This window comes from Drosophila takahashii, chromosome X (assembly GCF_030179915.1).
Source record: "Drosophila takahashii strain IR98-3 E-12201 chromosome X, DtakHiC1v2, whole genome shotgun sequence".
In the NCBI taxonomy this organism is placed as follows: Eukaryota; Metazoa; Arthropoda; class Insecta; order Diptera; family Drosophilidae; genus Drosophila; species Drosophila takahashii.
The window spans coordinates 17,119,986-17,141,966 of NC_091683.1; the positions used below are offsets into that span (position 1 = coordinate 17,119,986).

General features: G+C 35.8%; 2 protein-coding genes across 7 annotated transcripts in view; one reads left to right on the top strand and one right to left on the bottom strand.

Moving 5' to 3' along the window:
• Positions 1-747: 747 nt before the first annotated feature.
• On the bottom strand, positions 748-4,162 carry ben (bendless). Its single transcript, XM_017137626.3, has 2 exons — positions 4,002-4,162; positions 748-2,433 (listed from the first exon to the last, which is right to left on the bottom strand). The coding sequence occupies exon 2, from the start codon at positions 2,364-2,366 to the stop codon at positions 1,911-1,913; it is 456 nt and encodes a 151-aa protein (XP_016993115.1). The 5' UTR covers positions 2,367-2,433; positions 4,002-4,162; the 3' UTR covers positions 748-1,910.
• Positions 4,163-11,491: 7,329 nt separating this feature from the next.
• mamo (maternal gene required for meiosis) overlaps positions 11,492-21,981 on the top strand; it is a 147,504-nt gene continuing 137,014 nt past the window's right edge. Inside the window, exons 1-2 of one of the 6 annotated variants that reach the window (XM_070218732.1) lie at positions 11,492-11,518; positions 15,437-16,262. The gene's annotated coding sequence lies outside the window, so the exon portion shown is untranslated. Of the gene's footprint in view, positions 11,519-13,066; positions 13,331-15,105; positions 15,124-15,425; positions 16,263-21,981 lie in introns of those variants that run through there. The other 5 variants (XM_070218731.1, XM_070218737.1, XM_070218738.1 and 2 more) reach the window with 5 other exon arrangements.

Sequence of the window (21,981 nt, forward strand, 5' to 3'; positions counted from 1 at the left end):
CTGCCCTGTGTTGTTGGTCAGGGGCCTCGAAATCGCCAGGACCAGATACTACATATATATACGTATATATGCCGGCGAAGAGCACCCAATCAGAGGCGGGAAAATGGTCCTGGTTCGCCTTTTTTTCGGGGGGAGTGGCCAGCACACACACACACACCCACCCACTCCCAACCTCTCAACGGATAAAGCCATGAAAAATAGAGAAGCAGAGAAAGGCATTTTTGCGAGGGTCCCCCGCTGGACAGGGGGCATCGAAGGGTTAAGCCGGACTTAGTGGGAGGCCCGGGACGGCAGGGAAAATCCAATCCCCAATCCGAAGGACCCAAGTTGAGCGAAATGATTGACAACTGCAGTCGTGACAAGTAAACACAATTTATTATTTAACTCAGCACATCGTCTTCTAAATTCATTGAAGAATTTCCCGTTTTTAGGGATAATTATTTCCGAAGTTCGGTGTTTTTAAAATATTTTTATATCAAGGCAGACGCCACTTTTCTTTAAAACCACATTAATTAATTTAAAAGTTAGTCCTAAATTATAATGAATTAAGATAAACATATGTAAGATTTATATTTTTCCCAAGTTTAATAAAATAAATTGAAAAGTTAAAATTACATTTAATTGATAATAAAATATTATGAAAATATAGATTTCTATTTTTAGAACACTAACCAACTTACCTACTGATTATTATTATTGCCAGAAAACCACGCTCCACGTTTAAATTAAATAAAACACAACTCCGTTTTTTTTTATAATTTTTATTTTAATTTTTCATTTTTATTTCGTTTTTATTTTTATTTTTTCTTAGAAAAATTTATTTAAATTAAAAAAAAAAACTGAAGTGATTTTCTTGATTTTAATTCTTGTTTATTCTTTGATTTATGGTTGCTTTGCCGTTGCTATTGTTTTTCGGTTTATCCTTTAGTGATTTGGGTGAAAAAGTTAATTACTGTACACAATTTTTGTTGAGAACTGCTCTTGAAAATGTCCACGCAATCAAGCCACTACTTTTCATATTTTTTTTGTATAAATATATAGTGTATGCATTCATTGTTTTATTTTATATTTTTTTTATAATATTTTTAATCAGTATTTTTTTCAAAAATTACTAATAGCTTAAAGGCTTCTTTGTTTGGTTAAAAAAAAATTGTTTTCGATTAAAACCATTTATCGTTTATCAAAGGGACTCTGACACAACCCAGGCAAAGCTCAAGTATCAATCGAAATGGTGAACTAACCTAGTTAAGGAAAATACAAAGATCACATCTGAAAGTTGGTGAAACATTGAAAACGGATGGGATCGTATTAAAAACAGAGTTTTCACTTGAAAGAAACCAAAATCCCCTCTAATTGCCTTTCCAATTGATTTATTATCTGATGCTACATGGGTTAATGCTTATGGGTTGGTTATTTCAGTTACACATAGAAATATATATACGGCTATATGCATATAGACACCAGACCCCTCGAACAAATCAATAGAAACGATTAAAACCAATTACTTTTTGATATTTTTTTTGTTTTTTCTTTCGTTTTCGGATACATGTATTGTATATGACTTACATAAAGAATGCTTTCGCTATCTCTCCTCCCCTCTAGCCGATCGCCCCGATCGATTGGTTGAAAAAAATATATGTATATTATATGTATATCCCGCCCCAGAAGGTTCGAAAAAAAAAGTTGTTCTTTTTATCATTTTCTTTCTTTCTTTCTTATTTTATGCTTTATGTTTTTCTTCTTCGTATGCTTTAGGTTTTTCCGGTTGTTTTTAAAGTATGCATTTTCCCCACCCGCCCGTCCAAGTCGCGCACCCACTTTCTGGAAAATCGCCGATACAACTGCCGCACCCGCCTCCTCACTCGCCTCCTCAACCTGTCGGGCGTCCTCATCCTCATCCGCGATCGCGCTCAGTCTTCGACGGCATATTTCTGGGTCCACTCGCGGGCATTGCGAATGGCCTCCGCCTCGTTGACCTTCCACAACTCGGCCACGTCGTTGGCCAGCGGATCATCGGGATTGGGTGCGCTGAGCAGGGCCTGAATGGAGAGCAAGATGGTGCGGATCTGCAGCGCCGGACTCCACTTGTCCTTCAGCACGTCCAGGCAAATGCGGCCCAGCCGATCGATGTTCGGATGGTAGATCTTCGTGATGAAGCGCACCTTGGGCGCCGACATGGGGTAGTCCTCCGGCAGGAAGAGCTCCAGCTTGAAGACGCCGCCCTCAAAGGGCGAGTCGTTCGGACCGGTGACGATCACGTGAAAGTATCGGGCGTTGTTCTCGTCGGGAATGGCATTGATCCCGGGCACCGGCTCCTGCATCAGGCGCTGCGTCTCCTTGATGATGCGACGTGGCAGACTCGACATCTTGCAGCTGCGGAAAGTAACTAGTTTTGTCGGGGGGCGAAGAAAACTGGGGATGCTTCTCGTCGAACTAGTAAATCGAAAGAAAGGATTGCGATCAAAAATAGTGGTTTAATAATCAAATTATTAAGTGTATTTAATAATATTTTATTCCAAGGAATTTTATTTCAAAAACCAAAAACCCTTAAAAAAATTTTTTTTTAAATAAACGTTTTTCAAAATTCTTAGCATTGGTGGCAACCCTGTTTTCTTTGGGCAACTAAGTTTGAAATAAAAATACTATTTTCCTTCTGTTGCCCAAGGTCGTTACTTATAAAGATGTGTGTGTGTGTGGGGGTTGGTTAGTTGGGTGGATTTCGGTTTGATACGTGGCTTTCACTTTCCTCAAGAAAGTTTTGCTGCAGAATTTTGCATGCCACAGAGATGTGTCCCTAGAACAGTGAAACTAGGGTTAATAAAAAGGGGAACTACTATACAAAGGAATCTATTTTATTTGAATCTACATAGTGGTTTTATATTTAGAAAAAAAAAAACGAAATACTACCAATTAATCTGTTGTTATAAAAATGATCTTTAAAGAAGTCTGTATACCAAATATAGTGACTTTAGCTCAACTAGATCCTGAGATTTTGTGATATTTTCAATATACACTTTACAGATAAACAAAAAATAATGGGTTATTATTAGGCTGTATCTTTGTCTGTAAGGCAGCCCACCCCCACCCAAATACCACCCCCTCTTAACGTGACCTTGCGGCTCCTTTAACTGTTTACATTTCCCCCCGACACACAGAGAAATCAAGTCAAATAAACAGGAAAAAAAAACAGGCGAACGGCAAAGACAAAGACGAAAAACAAAACAAAGTCGAAGTTTCTAGAAATTAAACAATGGCCATAAAGGCAAGAAAAAAAAACAAAAAAAACCGTCAAAATAATTTAATCATCATTTATTTTTTCAAGTGTGCGGCTTTTGTTGTTTCACAAATTTATTGATTTCCCCCTTTTGGGTGACAAATGTGCACGCAGACCGCAGCCGAAGAAGAAGCAGAGCGGAAAAGCGTTGGAAAAATGCTTGGAAAATCAATAATGTTGGCAATTTAACTAAGTAAAAACAGAAAAAAAAAGCAGCTAATAAGATTTTCCTTTTTTTTTGCTGACACACACACACACACACATACGGCTTGCACACGCACGCACGCACACAGACAAAACGCAGACAACGCGCACGAAAAAGACAAAGGCGAAGAGAGAATATGCGAACGGGCGAGACAAAGAGGGCGAGCGCAAAAAAAAGAAAACGCCACATTTTCGGCGAATTTAATTAAACAAAAAAAAAAAGGAAAACTTAAAGATTCTTGTTTTTTGCGCATACACTCACACACACCAGCACACATACACGGATTGACATGAGTTTTTATCAATTTTTGACGGCTTTTTCTTGTTCTTCCTCTTGCATTTTTGTTAAATTTTTAACTGCTTCTTCTTCTTCAGCCGCTCCTGCCCTTTGTTGTTGTTGTTTTTCGCCTGCTCTTTTCCCCTTCTTGCATTTTTTCTTTTCCCGTTTTTTTTTGTTTTTTGCGGGGACAAAAACAATGATTTTTCTGTACAATTTTCAACTTTCGATTTAACACAAACTCACAGCGAAGCGGCGCAAAGTTATTGCTGAATTTAAGTTGCAATTTGAACGCAAATAACGTTGGCAAATTGTGTTAATTTTCGGTTTTTTTTGGGCAGTCAGCTTCAACCACAAAAAATTATGAATGTCGAACGCACACTTGGACAAAAAATGTTTGTGTGTGTGTGTGCGGCTGGCGTGCGTGTGAGCGGCACGTCAGAAGGTCAGGGTTGCCAGAGCGCCGGTGGCGGCTTATCACTTTTTCACATACTTTTTTGACCATCTAAATGTCTTTATTTAATTGGGAAAACACTTTTCCCCATTTACTTTCAATTTTATCTTGTGTTTTATAACTCTGTTTTATCTTTTGCTGGGTACTTTTATTATTCGCACTAGTAAATTTAGAAAAAGGTTGACAGCTCTGCCGCTTAGCGGCTGTCAAATGTGCCCGCATTTCGTAGCAGTCAGCTTGTCGGCACGATGCACCCCTCGATTCTGTGGCATTTAGCTATTTTCTTTGACTACGCTTCGATTCAAAATTTGGCGGCTAAAAATCCAATTGGATTTGTTGGCGATAGTTGGTTTTGCTTTTGTTTTATAATTATAAATATTATTATTAACGCGTAAATTGCCATAAAAATAAATATAAGCACACAAAATGGTGAAAACAATCCAAAAAAATTATTATAAAATAGCAAAGTAATGCGTTAATTGTTTTGCCATTTCTGCACTTCTTTTTAGTATTATTCCCTTTGGATAAATTAAATATCCGTAAATCTCCCTTTCGAGATAAAAGGCATTAACTTGAACTCTGGACGATTTAAAAAAGGTAAGCTGTGCATCAAACTATACGATTTTTTCTCCGACAGTTACCAAATTTGTACCGTTAATAGCTAGAAAGTTCCGCCTTTTATAATAAACTTCTGTAGTGGATTTTATTGTGTAAAGGAACAATTCTCAGAATGGGTTTCAGGGTCCTCCAAAAACTTTTCAATTAACATGCTGGAACCTAAGGAACGCCTTCGGCTTCTTTTTGAACCCAACTTTTTTTTATTTACGAATGTTAATTTTTTTAAAATATTTTTTTTCTTATAAATAGGAGTTTTTCTTTGTTTAAGTTATTCTTAATTTGGACCATTCTAGGGATCTAGCAAACACCAAAGTACAGTTACAATGAGTCGTAACTCCAAAATATTGACTTTATAAGATTCTGCGAAGATTCTAATAGCTTTCTAGGTAAGTTCCCAATAAGAATGTACTTTAAAAATTAGGCACCAATAAGACACAAACCGAAAACGGTTTTAATGAAGACTCTAATAAGACCCAAATTAATAAATAAATATGTACGGATTACAAATTCTAATAAGATTCCAAGAAAGTAACGTAAAAGCGTTGTATGAATATTCTAATAAGACATCAACCTACCGTTTCATTAACTGTTTGTATTAATGTTCCGATAAGAACCAACGTATGGTTCCAATCAGACATAACCCCAAAAAGAAGTGAGATGGCAACAACAACAAATTGTCAATTTGGTGTAATCAACATTTATGCGTTTTTAAAAAAAGAGAGAGGCTGTCCAAACACACACACACACTTCCGCAACCACATGCACTCTCACCCACACAATGAATGCAATGCCCAATGGACGCACAAGAAGGCGAAAAGAGCAACAACAACAAGCCACAAGGCAAAAGGCAGAAAACTAAAAAGCAACAAAAAAAAACAAACAGACCTCTCGCTCGCACACACACGTGATATTTATCATTCGTATTCGCTCGATTGCATAGGCCGCCTGCATGTGTGTGTGTGTGCGAGAGTGTGAGATAAAAACAAACAGAAACAAAAACAACAACTGCAAAAAGGGCAACAACAGCAAGTCAGCCATATGCATTACACACACACACACACGCACACACGTGCGATCATCGTTTTTAGGCTGGCCAAAACAACAACAACGACTGCTAGTCCAGCCCACAAGTGAGAGCGAGAGAGAGCAACCTGCCTCTCTGCTTTGCCGCTGCAACTGCGCTGCCTTTGAGTGTGAGTGGGTGGAAGGGGGGAGGCGGAGTGGGGGAAAGAGAGTCCGTGAGCGAGAGAGAGTGAGTGCGGGGGGTGGCGACCTTTATTCGCTCTTGAGTTTCAGCTGTTTTTAGTGCATGTTTTTTTTCTGGGCCCTCCTTTATCGTATTCCTGCAAAAATATGTAACAGGTAGAAGAAAGCGTTTGCGACCCTATAAAGTATATGTATATATTCCCGATCAGGATCCGTCTGTATAAACGCTCAGATCTCGGAAGTTACAAAAGCTAGAAAGTTGGGATTAAACACACATATTCTTGGGCCTTCTACGCAGCGCATGATTGTTTCAGCCGAGCACCACGCCCACTCTAACGCCCACAACTTTACAAATTTTGTAAAAGTTGGAGTTTGCCATTTGTTGTGTTAATTAATACATATCGAAATGTAGAAGACAATTTGTAAATCGGACAATCCATTTAAAAGTTATGAGAAAAATTTAAACAGCCGCTGGAGAGCGGTGACGACTGCGTATCTCCATCTCCCTCGCAATCCTTTTTTTTGTAATCTAAAGAAATGGAATGAAACACATTGTTAAAATGGATTGAAATGAAAATTTTTTAATCAGCTGATTTTCAAAACGTTAAAATTTCTGGATCCTTTTGAGGAAACTGAAAAAAGAAAAGAAATTAATCTTAATTAAATAAAATCAAAATCTGTAAAAAAAAAATTGTACGCAATATTTGACCCTTTACCTTATTGTTTATTGAATGAGTGTAGGGCTCTAGTGATTTATTTTTAAGTAATGTACTTTCGTTGCACTTCCATTTAAATTCAAAGTTTTTCGATTTTAATGGCCGACGATTCCCTGCCATAGTTACAAAAACATGGCGCAGTTTTCTAGGGGTTTTTCTTGCCCTGTAAATCCGGGGTGGGTTACATGTTTTCCATGGCCGTTTGGCTCTAGTTTTTGACTTTATCCCTAACTCGTAGGTAAATAAGTACATATATGTAACATTTTATTTTCTTGATACATAGGTCAGCAGTTTTAAAACTCAATACCATATGATATTGCCATAGGAATCGGAGGATCGCAGTATCTTATGATATAGAACTGCAATTATCCGTCTGAAATTTATTGGTTTTCTAAATGCAATCCTTAATTAATATAGATATATTAATAGAACTTCTTTTTAAGAACTAAACCAACCTATAAATAGAAAATAGTAGTTTACCTATAAATTTTTAAAAACAAATTAATCGTTATAGAAAAATAATACAAAAAATGTTATTTTTTGTCAAAAGTGCAATTAAACAATAGGCTATTCAAATAAGAATAATAGAGTTAAAAATCAGGTAAGTTGAGTAAGTAACGTAAGAAAAGCGAGTTATTTGTGTTGCAAAATATTCAAAACGGAAAACTTTGACAGCTTTTCATCCCGCGGAGGAGGAAATAAATCTCTGTATTGTTTTGTAATTAGCACCTTAATTCTTCTTCCACTTTTCTTTAAAACTTTCTTTGATTTTCCCTCTTTTCCTGGGGTTTTCCTGAAAGCAAAAACAAAAAAAAAGTAGAAGCAACATTTTTGTCTTGGAAACATGTTGCCAAAGGAAAACTTTCGCAATATCTCCAATCAGAATTTCGGCCTGCAGTGCAAATGCATCTCAAGAGAGTGTGCAAAAGAGAAGGCAGAGCTTAGAGAGAATTCGAGAGAGCAACGTTTTCTCTCTCTCTTGAGTCCAAAAACGCAACGAACAAAACGAGCAAAACAAAAGGGGCGAAAACACAAACAAAAAGAATCAGAATCGCCGCTTTCTTTTTGCTTTCTTTTCACTTTTTCTTGTTCTGTTTTGTTTGTGCTGTTGTTGTTGTTGTTGTTGCTGTCGAAGGGCAGCGCAAAAAAAAGGGGGAGGTAGGTGGGTGGTTGGGTTTTTCGTCTAAAGACGCACACAAAAATAAAAACAACATTTAAAATTTGAGGCGAAAGTGTCCATTGGGCTCGTTCTTCTTGTTGTTGTAATTTGCAAGTGTCCATCAGCAAAAAATTTTTTCTTATGAGTTCTTAAATATATTAAATGGACCTCAATGACTTACACAGGAATCAATGATTTTTTAAACTAATTCAACGTTGAAATAATAAATATATTTTAATAAAATGCTTTTAGAATATCTTTATTTAAATTATAAGAAAAATGTCCACTAATTAATTTTACAAACTTTGAAGTGCCCAGAAAAGGATTCAATACAATGAAAAGCAAAGATTCTAAAACATTTTTTTAAGGAGTTTTGAAATCGCTAACTCTACTCTTTCCTGATTTCGAATCTGTCGAAACGTAATGGTTTTCGAATGGGTTTTGAAACAAAAATAATCTCTAAATAAAAAATTAATCAACTTGCATTAACACTTTCAAATTTAAAAAAAAAAAATTGTTTTTTAATTTTCTTAAATTTAATTTCAAAACAATGTTTTTGCTACTTTGGTTATGCCAAATTAAATGGAAGTTACTTGATGTGTTTGGCTTGAATTATTACAATATTATTACGAGTGCACATTTTACCTTAAATGTTAAGCAATCTGCATTAATTCTCAATAGAATAAAAATTAAACAAAAGTTAAATTTTTCTTCTGCAAATTTTTTAAAAAGTTAAATTTCCTGCGAAAGTAAATGTGCCAAAAAGTATGCAACGAACTAGTGAGCTCACCAATCCATTGCCTACTTTCGTGCGCACTTATCAAAGGCGTTTTCAAATCTCCAAAAAAATAAGGGTAGTCGAAAATTCGATGTCATTCGCCTCGTGTTTGTTGTTGTTCTTGTTGCTTCTGTTGCTGATTTTGTTTTTGTGTTTTGTTTGGGGTCGCGCTCGTCGTTTTGTGAGTGCAACAGACTTGGCTTAGAGTGGATGTTTTTTCGGGGGGGTGGAGAATGGGGGTGAATCGGGGGTGGGGGCTGCACAGTGGGTGCAAAGTGGGCGCAAAGTGGGCGGTCGAGGGAACAAAGGAAACCATTGGCAACGCAGGGCCAACAAAATAGAAGAAGCAGACAAAAAAAAAAAAGAAAACGTATCAAGAAGAAGATGTGGCAGCAGCTAGATGAAGAAGAAGAAGACGAAAGCGAAGCCGACGGAGGACGAAGGACGAACGAAAAGGGACGAAGTCCCGTTTTTTGTGTGTGTGGGTGGAAATTGCGTCCTGTGGGCCGTTTGTTTTGCTTTTTTCTCCTCTTTTTTTCGGGGGGTGGTGGTGCAACATAGGCTGAGTTGTTGTCGCCTTTTTTGAATATTTTTTTTCGGTTTTTTTTTTCGTAATTTCTTTTTTGATTTTTTTTTGTTTTTTTGGAGTCAATGTCTGGCACCAGTTTATTTGAGTGTTTCTCTCCACGTTCCGCTGTCTGTGTGCTGGTGTGTTGGTGTTTGTGTGGCGACTGCGTGCAGACAGAAAGGTCCTGGAAACCAGAAACCCCCTAATCACCCACTTGTACCCACCCACCACCCACTCGGCAATGCGTTTTTTTGCGACCGAGAGTCGTCGCATTTTCGATTTTATTGAGCAAACAACGAATTTCCAAATAAAAACAAAACCAACGATAAAAGTGCAAAAAACGAGAAAACAAAAACAATGCAAAGAAGTGTGGGGGTGGATTTTTGGCAACAAGCTAATTTCTGGGGAATTTTTTTTTGGTACTTAAAATTTTACAAAGCCTGGCAGTCAAAATTAGGATCATTAGAAATACACATATATTTTTTGGGTTCATAAAAATCTTTAAAATACCATATTATTGTAATTTTTATACCCGTTACTCGTAGAGTAAAAGGGTATATTGTATTCGTGCAAAAGTATGTAACAGGTAGAAGGAAGCGTTTCCGACCCCATAAAGTATATATATTCTTGATCAGGATCACTAGCCGAGTCGATCTAGCCATGTCCGTCTGTCCGTCTGTCCGTCTGTCTGTCTGTCCGTCTGTCCGTATGAACGCTGAGATCTCGGAAACTATAGAAGCTAGAAGATTGGCATTTTGCATGCAGATTCTAGGAATTCCTACGCAGCGCAAGTTTGTTTCAAAATGGTGCCACGCCCCCTCTAACGCCCACCATCGCTTATATACGATTTTAAAAATTTTAATATTTTGGAAAAGTAAAAATGCAGTTTTATTGTGTTTATCAATACCTATCGAAATGTAGAAGAAATTTTTCAAATCGGACCATTCGTTAAAAAGTTATGCGTGATCAACGTTTTCTATCTCTATCTCCATCTCCCTCGCACTCCCTTTACCTGAGTAACGGGTATCTGATAGTCGGGGCATCCGACTATAACGTTCCCTCTTGTTTTATAATGTAGGAAATTGTAAAATATTTTTTTTAATTTTGCCGGTATTTTTGTATTTTTATTAGAACTTAAAAAATTTCGATTTTTTAGACATAAAAAAAACTTTAAACAGAAAGTTTGAAATATTTTTGATGTCACTATAAAATCTTAAATATTTTCTTTTTTAGAAAGTTGTTAAAATATTTCAAAAAGATTTTAACAGAAATGTTGTTAAAAAATACAATTTTATACAATACATACAATACAATTATACAATACAATTTTACTTGTTTTTAAATATTTGTTAGATAATTTTCTTACTTCTTTCCTACAAGTGATCTTTCAATAATTTATTTTTAGCAGTGTTTCAGAACTGCAAGTGCGATCAGAGAAAAAAAAGAAAAGTGATTAATCACTCTTCAAAATCTTCCCATCAATTTCCCCGCCAAAAAAGCGCGCAAATTTTTTTTTTGCGAAACAACTTTTATACCTCTCAATTCTTTTTTATTCATACATATTTTTTGCTTTTTTTTTGCAAACTAAAAGCTTGTGAGTTATCTTTTTGCGCTGCTTCTTCTCCTAGTTTTTTTTGCTCACTTAATTTATGTATTTTTGTTGCTTTTGCTGCCGAGCTTCCATGTGTGCGAATTCTGGGCAAAAAAAAATTAAAGCGGATCTCTCGATGAGTGAAAGGGTCAGGAAGAGGGGAGCCAGAGAGAGAGAGGGAAATAGCCAGCGAGAGAGAGCGGCGACGCAGGTGTATTTGTGTGCGGGAGCTGATAAAGGCGAGGGCAAAATGAACGAAAAAAATTCGCAACAAAAGAGAATTTGCAAAAACCAAGAATTCGCATGTGGCTCTCTTTGCCATTTGCACGTGTGTGTGCGCGTGTGTGTGTGGCAACATGTTGCGGGCAACATTTATTTGCAAAAAATTCGCGATCTCTCTCTCTCACTCTCTCCCTCTCTCTTTGCGAAACTCTGACCAATGCAGCTCGCACTTGTGTGTGTGTGTGCGTGTGTAGTTTCTTGGTTGCCAATTTTATTTTACTTTTTTTCGCCGTTTTTCGTTACTTTTTTTATTTTGTTTGCCTTTGTTTGGAGCGCTCTGCCGACGTCGCTGCCGGCGTCGCTGCCCTGGCTTGTTGTCGTTGTTGCCCCACCGCAGTCGCCAGTTGGTCCGTTCATTCGGCTGTATCGTTTGCTCCTCGTCGCTTGGTGTGTGAGTGCAGAAAGCGCTGAAAGTCGCTACTAAAAATCGCGAAAAATCGGCTAAAGTTCGCAAAAAAGAATCAGAAATAAAATTACAAAAAAATATCTACAAAATTACCCTACGAAAATCGGCCTCAAATTCTAGATCACCTATTTTTTTCAAGTGCCAAAAGTTTGAACGCAAAATCATTGCGAAATTTTTTTAATGCGATCATCCACGCAAAACTCTCTAGCCCCCCTCTCTCCACGCGCTCTCTCTCTTTCGCGCTACACAAAAATGTAGATTTTCTTAATTTTTGCGGTCCAAGTGTTGGAGAAAATGTACTCGTGAAACGAACTAGAAATAATCCCCCTTTTGTGATTAAAACCATTTTTATGTTTCGTACAATTGTGTAATTTAAGTGCTTTTATTAATCACGTTTTTTGATTGCTAACAGCATAATTCTTATCTTTTAAAATATTTGCTCAAAATTTTGTAAAGTTGGAAACAAAAACTTCACATGATTTGTTCTTTGACTAACCTTTTTTTAACATATTAAGGAATATCATTTTTGATAAATAATTTATTTCATTTTATTCGATTGCATGAAAATTAATATAAATATATTGTAAGTTTTTATTGAACAAATTTCTTTTATAAATAACTGAAGAATTAATGTTAAAAATAATAATACCATTTATTCCGCTCAGTTGTAAAACCATATTAAGAAAAACTAGACTATAAAACTTAAAAGAAATTCAAATGATCTTTGATCTTTGCTTAGTTCTGTGAAAGTGTTTTAGGAAAACTAGAACATAAAGTTTAGTCGATCTTATAATATATATTTTAATAGAACATAAATTGAGACTCTTCTATAAAAGCTTTTTTAAAACTTATCTATTAAAAAGTTCTAGAACATTTTTAAAAAAATATTTTTAAAAAATCCCACAAATTCTAAAAATGTTTGTCCTTGAAAATATCCCTTTAAATATGTAGATTTATTCTCTAAATAAATTATTCTTATGCAAAATTTAAAAAAAAAACCTGCGAAAATCCTGGAAAATGTGTTGCAACGAATTTCCCGACAAAAAGGAAAACATTGATCTTGAAATAGTTTGTGGCGGCGGAAGACGGACACTTCCACTCAATCTTGGCCAGAGTTCTTGGCTCGCTCTCTTTCCCTCTCTCTCTCTGTGGGCCAAAAACTTGGTTCTCCGAAGGCCAGCACAGAGAGAGAGAGAGAGAGTTTCGCAAACTGCAACGTCGACGTCGACGCAGGCAGCGCTGCTCGCACACATGCAATGCGTTTTCGCCACTCTTTCTTTTTCGGCCATTTTCGCTCTTTTGGCGAAGTTTTCACTCGCGAATTCGAGTGAAGTTGCGACCGCCGCTTCTTCAGGCATTTTTTCGCGTTCTTCCTTCTTTTTTTTTGCATTCTGTGTGTGTGTGAGGGTGTGTGTGTGTGAGTGCTGCTTCTGCTGCTGCTGTTGCTGCCGCTGCTGCTGCTGCTGCTGTTGTCGTCATCGGCGGTCCGGCAACGTAAACGAAACGAAACGTATCGAAAACGTATTGAATCATAACAGATCCGCACGTTGTCGCGCACGTACGCAGTCCGCGGAAGAAAAGCTACAGCTCTCTCTCTGTCTCGGCTAAACATAGGAAACACACAACACACTAAACAACAACAACAACTGCAACACAACAACCTGCAACCACAACAACTTGCAACAGCGGCAACAGCAGCAACAACAACAGCAACAAAAACACCACAACAATTCAACAACTCAAAACACCAATCACCACAAAAAAAATAAAGAAATCCCCCTTTTTCCTGCGTCAAAAGTAATTTCCAAAAAATTATTTTTTAAAAAGTATCCCCTAAAAATCTTTTTTCGCGCCGCGTAAAACCAAACAGATATTTTTTTCTAGTGCCTACAAATATCTTACCCTTTTTTTTTTTGGAAACAAAAATATCACAAGTGTTTAACAGCAACAACAATTTTTCATTTCATACCAAAAAAAGCTGTTTCCTGGAAAAATGTGTGAATGAAATAAAGTGCCCATAAAACATGCAAAAAGGACAACATACCAAAATTTAGTTAAGGAGTTGCAAGGATTTTTTGGGATCAGTTAGGAGTGTCTATCAAAGTGCCCAAAGGACACGTATTTCAAAGGATTTCATTTGATAAAGAGGGGAAATTTGTGATTTTGTGTATTTTTAAGGATCATGGCGGCAAGACCAAATTTTACCTAAATGTTTAAATATTACAAAATTCGTTTAAAATGTCATTCGCTTTGGTGTTTTTCAAGGATTACTAGATAGTGATTTAAGAGTTCCAATAGCTTAGGCCTTAAAAAATATGTACAGTGGATTTTTGGCTTTCATATTTTATAAATTTTTAACACAACGCAGTTTTTAGATTTGTGTCTTGAAAGGATCACTTATACGAAATTTGTAATCAATACGATTATCAAAATGAGAATGGAACCACAAAACTGAGAGCAGTTTCAAACTATTTAGAAATAGAAATTGCCGACGGTTTGTTGAAAAGTTCTTGTTAAATGTCATGTGAGCTGAGTCTGAGCGCATTTTATAATGTCAGTGAGGGAGTGAAGAGTGTCGTATATTTTAAAAATAATTACAATATTACAATATCAATTTGATATAATATTTAGTTTTAAAATAGCAAAATGATTTAAATATTTTTAAAAATTTTTTTCCCAATTTAAACACACGCATTCTTGAGTTACGGAAAAGAGTATAAGTTTTTTGCTAATTTTTTTTAATAACTTTGCAAAATGCAATGGAAAACAAAATTTGATGATGTTTTTATTTTTAGCATATTTGGTCTATACAAACTTTATAAAAGCAAAGGTTATTCCAGTTAGCAAAAACAGACTTTTATATTAATGGTTTTATTTTTAACAGAGGTTTTATTATTTACTTTAAATAATAATAAAAACATCATAGAATTTTAAAAACTATAAATAAGAAAGATCCTTGTAAAAATACCAAAAATGTATGATTTTTTAAAACATTTTTAAAATGTATACATTTAACTTATATTATGGGAAAAATACAAAAAATATGAATTATTGAAAATTAAAATTTTTTCGTTAGATTTTTTTTGCCCAAAACATATGGCAAAGCGGTGTTTATGTGTGTGTGTGAGTTTTCTGAATGAAATGTTGCATTCGCTGAGACTACGCATACGCCGCGTTGTCCACTGCGAAGAGAGCGGAAAAGAGAGCGTGCACTTTGTGCGCTTTGAGCGAAAGAGAAGAGTGACTCGAGTGCATTTGCTGCGTTTTTTGCCACGCTGCTCTTTTGCGAAGCGCGTGCGGCGCTCTTAGGACACACTCACACACACCCGCGCACCCGCCACCCGCACACACACTCACACACACACAGTTGGACAAAGGGGATTCCACTCGGCAAAACGAACGAGGCGAAGCATCGACGTCGCCGGCGCAGCGGCAGCGCCGCGACTGCGATGCTCTTTGGGTGTTTTTGGGCTTTTGGCCAGGCTTTTTGGTTTCCAGCTCTGTCGGCTTTGGACTTTCGCAGAGATTTCACACGCGATGCGATTGCAGTTCTTGCAGACACTTTCATACGTTCGTTCGTGTTTATTTTCGTTAGTCTTGGCCGCAAAAAACAAATCGCAATCGAAACATAAATCTAAAAAATTAAAATAGATAAAGGAATAAAAAAAAAATATTCCAATATTTTAAGGATATTTAATGAATAAAAATATTTTTTCGATTTTCGATTTATTTGTGATACATTTTACGCGCGCGTTTCTGTGTTTTTTTTTATTTCGAAAAAACGTGAATCGCAAACAATAGGTTTCTTCTTCTTTCCCCGATTCTTTCCTAAATTTTTTTCACATTTTTTTCAAGTGCCCTGCGTTCGGTTCTAACACGAGTTTCTTATACTTTTCCCACCAGGCATAAACTCAAACATAACAAAAATGTTTTATAAATATATTATTATAAAATAAAAAAAAATTCAACAACAAAAAAATTTAAGCAACAGCGAAAAGTTTTTAAAAAGTCAACGGCAACAAAAGAAAAGAAAAGAGCGTAATTTTTTTGTATTTCAACAATGCAACAACCACGACAACAACAACAACTACAACAACACCTACAACAGAGGCAACAACTACAGCAGCAGCAACAACAACTACAACAACCAAATGAAACAACAACTCAAGGCGGCTTTCCACGTGTGTGTGTGTGAACAACAGCAACAAGAAGAAGAAGAAGCTAAAAACTTTAGAAAAACTTACAACAACTTTTTGGATTTGGAGCATTTTTCGATAAAATCAAAAGCCTAAAAACAAACAACTTTTGTGTTCTTCTTCTCTTTTTTTCGATCGTCAAAATATACAATTTTATTTCTCAAAAAAAAACAAGCAACCACTAAACAAGAAAACGAAAAACAAAACAAAAACATGCTCTAAGGTTGTGTTAAAGGAAACTTCTCCTATTTTGCACCTTAATTTTTATTTCAACAAAATTACAACAATTTTTTCCAAGTGAAAAATTTGTGCGAACCGCAAAACAGCAGCAAAAAAAGTGTGGAATTCAAATTTAATTCAATGCAAACAGCAAGTGCAACAACAACAGCAGCAGCGGCAGCAACAACAACCACAAGAAATTCAAATTCATTCAAAAAACCAACAACCACAACAACAGCAACAACAACAGCAGTAAGCACACCAACAACAATAACGAGAACAACGTTTTGAAACTGCGGTGTTTGGCGTTTATGGTGAGTTTTTTTTTTGAACCTCTCCTCTCGATATTATTATTATTTTATCAAGTGTTTTTTATTTTTGGCGTGGGCCAAAATCGAACACAAAGTGCTACTTGATAAGCAAAATAAAAGTGTTAAGTTGGTTTTCGGATTTAGCCATAAACGGATTTGGCAAAAGTGTGAAGTGAGAGGAAAGGAAAGTGTTGGATGAAAACTAGTTTGAAGTATCTACAAAAAATAAATGGCAACTATCAGTGGGAAGCTAAGAATATAAAAGCTAATTTTATTAAAAATTTAAAAAACTAAGAAAATATAATTTTATTGCCTAGAAAATATGAAGTTCATTAAACATCTTTATTTCAATGAAAAATACTTGTAACAATAATTAAGTAATACAGGGAAACCTTATAGAAACATATATAAATTAAATGAAAAGTTCATTCTCCATATAAAACATAAATACAATTAAATGCCAAATTAGGTTTTATTAAATTTAAAATATTTATATCCTGAAAATATGTATATTTGAAAGATTCGCTTTACTATCACAATCGACAAAACAGTTTTTCAGTATTTTGTCGCCCCGTCCTCTCCATTTTCGTTTTATTTTTATCAACCTCCCTTTTGGCGATGACTGTAGCACTTCCCGTTTGAACCGGATGCGCTTTTAGAGAAATTTGCTGAATGTTATCAAATATGTAAAATGGAAATGCATTTTTCTGGGCCACAACAACTAGCAAAAAAACAAAATAATGTGCTAGAATCGACAGAAAAACGAAAAAAAAAATAAAGAATAAGCCAATCAATAAATTGGCAAAAAGAAAAGCGTTAACTAAATGCTGGGTCAGTTTTTTAGAAGTCGCCAGCAAAAATAGAACCGGGAAGACAAAGTTTCTGGAACTTCCGGCGCCAGTAGAGGCGCCATATCTTCAGTTTTTTTTTTTTTAGCTAGTTCATCATGATTTTGGTGGTATCTAAATCTAAAAATTAAAATTGAATTGTAAAGATTTTACATAGATTTTATTATTATAATTAATTACAATACCGTTTTCAATATGGACTCATTACATTTTTTTATATTGCAATAAAAACAAATCTAAAAATTAAAGACAAACTTAAAGGATAATACAAATATTTTATTATTTTTTAAAAATGAATTACAGAACATAAATATTAATAATATTATTATTAGATACCATACTGATTTAAATACTCTTAAGTAAATATATCAATTATTAAAAAAAATGTGCATTTTTAGACAAAATCTATGTTTTTTCCAGCTAACTTTGTTCGGTAATTAAAATACATTACATGACCTTAACAAGCCGAAACGCACTGTCTAGCTTCTTGGCTCTTCAGAGTTATCCCCATTCCCATCGCTCTATCTCTCCGACTTTATCGCCATTATAAATATTTATAAGAAATGGTTCCATACGAATATTATTCCCATTGCACTTGGCGGGGGGTTTTTTATGGCTACCCTGATTTTGGATTAATATTTTGAAGTATTTTTTGGTTTTAGGTTTAAAGGAAACAAATATCCCAATATTTCGTTTAATTTCAATTACATTTTCATTTTCGTTTGCTACAAAAGTTCATTACAATTCGCATTTGTAATTGCGTTGCCTTTTGTGTGTTTTTTTTTTATTTTTTTATTTGTATTTCGTTTATGTGCAACAGTTTTCGCTGGTTTTTCTAATTATTTGCCGCCAGTGTGAGTGTGAATGTGAGTGTGAGTGCCTCTGTGAGTGCAACTAATGAGCAACTGCCGGTCGGCTTGCCAGCGGCTGAAATTATTAACTCATTATGGGGTCTCGGGTGTTTTAAGTGCCTCAAGTCAGCCTGTTTTGTTTCGTTTCGTTTTTGTTTTGTTTCGCATTTTTTAATGGCTTGCGTGCGTTTTTTTTGTGCATCCTTTTTTTTTTTTTGCAGTTGACGGCAATTGAATAAGGTGCAACATTGTTGGCGGACGGATTCTCTCGAATAAATGAGCAGAATTAATTGAAATGGCCCAAAAGGCAAAAAAAAGAAAAGGTAGAATATGAGAGAGGGTTGCTCTGAGCCTAAAAAATACTTAATACTTAATACCTAAGTGCTGGTAATTGTTTAGTAGGTTGGGCAACCATTGATTAATGGCGGTTAATGTGCTGAAAAATTGCAAATGTGCTACACAGTTTCACCTGTTGTATTTAAATGTTGAACACGTTTCTTAAATGAGACATATTTTTGATGTGAAACTTTATAAAAAAAATGTATGGACTTTACTTTAGACATTTAAATATTATTAAAAAAAAATTATATAAATAAAAAGATAGAAGAGCAAAATAAAATTAAGTGAACTACATTTTAGGCATATAAATATAATGAAAATAATAATTACTGTACTTTAAATGTAATAAATATTATTATTTCGATTCTAAGTGTTTTTTTTTAATATTTGTACATTAAAATAAAAATTTGAAATCTTTGTAATTCATAAAGGCTTTTTAATGCTATTATCTAAATATTTTGTTCTTTAATGTAGACAAACTTTTAATTTGAATATATTTAAAGTTTTTAACAGAGCTAAAATCCCAAGCCTTTGGGGAAATATAAAAAATAATGTTCTATTTTATTTTGCCGAAACAAAAAGTGCCGAAAGCCCCATAAAAATATGGGATATTCTATACCGAATTCCCTCCCCCTCCCCGAAACCCGATTTTTGGCGCTTGGCTTGCCGTAGTCTAGACAAATCAATATAATCCAGACGGCAAATGGCCAATATAAAAAGAACTACATATAACAAAAATATTACGCATACGCCCGGCTGGTTTGTCTGTGCGAAAAAAGTGCAGCAAATTAAACAAAATTTTTAGATTTCCTCAACAAGTTTTCCCAATTCTTTTTTTCTGTCTGTCTGGAATATGTAAATATATATATATATATATAGGGATAGGGATAGGGATATATATATATATAAACGTCTATATTTGCATTTGACAAAATAAGTGCATGGGCGCAAGAACGAGGCAGAAAAAAGGAAGCAAAGAAAGAAGGACACGGGCGCAGACAGAGAGGGGTATAGAAAATGCGAAAGAGACGGGTATATGGAAGTGCAGAGGGGCAGGAGAAAGAGACAGGGAAAGTAAAAACAACAAGAAGCAAGGCAAAGCTCGGTCGGGGAACTTGCGGTTGTAAAATGGGTGAAAAGGGGGTGGAGGGGCGTAGGGGGAGGTCTCGAAAAAAAGGGGGTTAGATGTGGTGCGAGGGAAGTGAAAAATAGGATGTGAGCTGGGGAAAATGTAATTTGGCGGCGCTTTCGTTTTTCGTTTCTTTTCGTTTTCGCATTTCGCCGAAACTCGCACTTCAATTAATCAGACGCTGCAGTCGCCGTCGCTGTTGGCAGGGGGGTTTCCAGCCCCCCGTTCCCCTCTCTCTTAACCCTTGTCCGCCCAAGTGCAAGCGCCGTCCTGCTTCTGGACTTTTTCCCTCTGTGTGAGTGTGTGTGTGTGTTTCTGTGTTTTTGTGCAAGGACCTCTCGATGCACACTCACGGCAAAAAGTATATATATATATAAAGATATGTACGAAACATTTCTATATATATAGGTATAAAAAGGGGTTCAAATTTTCAGCTTCTTCTTCTATGTCGGGCTTGTGTTTGTTTTTGTTTTTTTTTTTGGTAGCCTGATGCAGCTTTTGTTGGTTTCTTTGCTTGTCCTGAGTTCCTTTTCTTTCTTTTCTTTTTTTTATTTATTTATTTATTTTCTTTCTTTTTTTTTGGCAATTTAGCCTCTAAGCTAGCTGCGTGCGTGTGTCAGTGTGTGTATACGGTACAGTTGCGTTTTCTATATGATTAAGGGTATGCATGTTGGCCGTGGATTTTTATGTAGCACACTTAAATGGTCCGAACAGGCGAGGATTTCGGGTGATTAATCGTTGTTTCGACACGAAAGAAGGTTTCTTAAATTAGAAAGGCCATAAAGGGAAAATAATAATTAAAAAACCCCTTAATTTTAAACTTATTCAGCAAAAAAACAGGTAATGGATTTTTATAATGAGCGTCTTTCAAATTAATTTTCGTAGCAACATTATTATTATTATAGTAATTATAATATAATAATAATAGTATATTAATATTTCTTTAAATTAATTTTCCTAGCAATAACATTATTATTATTATAGTAATTATAATATATTATTTAATGTTAATATTTCTTTCTTTAACTCCAATAGTTTTCAATAATTTTTTTATCTTGGCGCCAACTCAACAGTCGACTTTAAGTCACATTTAAGAGTTGCCAAGTGTCAAGTTTGTGCCGAGACCTGCATCTATCTTCTCGATGGCAACCCTCTTTCCCCCCACGTGGCCTCTCGCGATCCTTCGTTGGCTACCGGTTTTCCGGCTACCATTTCCCCCCACAGATCAATTATGATATTATTATCTTTTGCACTATTGACAGCCAGCAAGGGGCCCCAAGTCTCATTCTCATTCTCGGTCTCAGTCGCACTCTCCAGCCGTCTCTTTTGCACTTCGGAGTGAAGTGAAATGTGCGCATGCGCACAAGTGTTGCTTGTCATTATGTTAATTGCATTTAAGCGCCAACAACTGAAGGCCCCAAAAGAGGAAACGAACATATACAACATGGGCCCAAGAATATGCGGAGAATACGGGGATATATGAGGGGGAATATCTCTCGGCGAGAAGCTTTTATTATATTAACTTGCTGCTGCATATAATTGATGATGATTAAATCAATGCTACCGCAATGCGCCAGCATCATCTTCCATCTTCCTGCCGAGAAGAGGGGTCTTCAGATTCCCCATAAAGCGTGCTCTTCTCGTTCTTCTGGCCTCTTCTTCTGCCCTTCCTTCCATTTATTTTTGCACAGTTTCAGGTTTCGTCATCATCCACACGTTTTTTTTTCTTATGTGTGTTTTTTTTTGCATCTGCTCTTTTATTATGCAATGGTTTTGGGGGGGACCCCTTAAGGAATTGGGAATTATGCTAAAAGAGGTTAAAGGGAAGTTCAAAATAACATTAAATTATTTACGATTCAGTTTTTTTGTTGTTATCTTCTCTAAAATAAAGTTAGTTTAAAATTTTAACTTAACATTAATTTAACATTTACTTAACATTGGTATTTCTTTCTTAATATCTTCTAAAATTAAAGTTAGCTTAGTTGATAAATACAACAATCGGACAGACCAAGATATATTCATATTTCTTGGGCAGATCGCTTATTTTTCTTTTTTTTTGTGACCCTTTGAGGCGATTTTGGACCCTAAAAACCGAACAGACGCAACAGAGAACCAACCCCAAACACAGCCAAAAACCCAAAAAAAAAAACGCGAGTGCAAGAAATGGTAAAAAAAACGTGAGTAAAGCCAACGAGGCATGGAGTTCCCCCTGTTCCTGGCAAGCATACATATTTATATGTATGTATATAATTGTGTGGATATATTACGCTATATATATTTGTGCAATTTATACACCTGACCCTGTCGCCGTTCCCTGCTCCGTCTGTTTGTTTTCGCTGATTATCTTTGGCGTATTTAGAGCGTAAAGCGTAGTCAGACAAACAGCCAACAGACACATACGCATTTGGCCAAAAATTATAATGATGGTCAAGGAACCAGGAACAAGAAACCAGGAATATGGCCAGCAAACAGGGTCCCAGGATCAGGATCAAAGGGGTTCGTCCATTCCATTGCTTCTGAAGAAATGCCGCGCCGAAATTCAAAGTGAAATGAAA

Bases quoted from the DNA above. Each gene is read 5' to 3' on its own strand.
- ben (XM_017137626.3), bottom strand. From the start codon at position 2,366: ATGTCGAGTCTGCCACGTCGCATCATCAAGGAGACGCAGCGCCTGATG.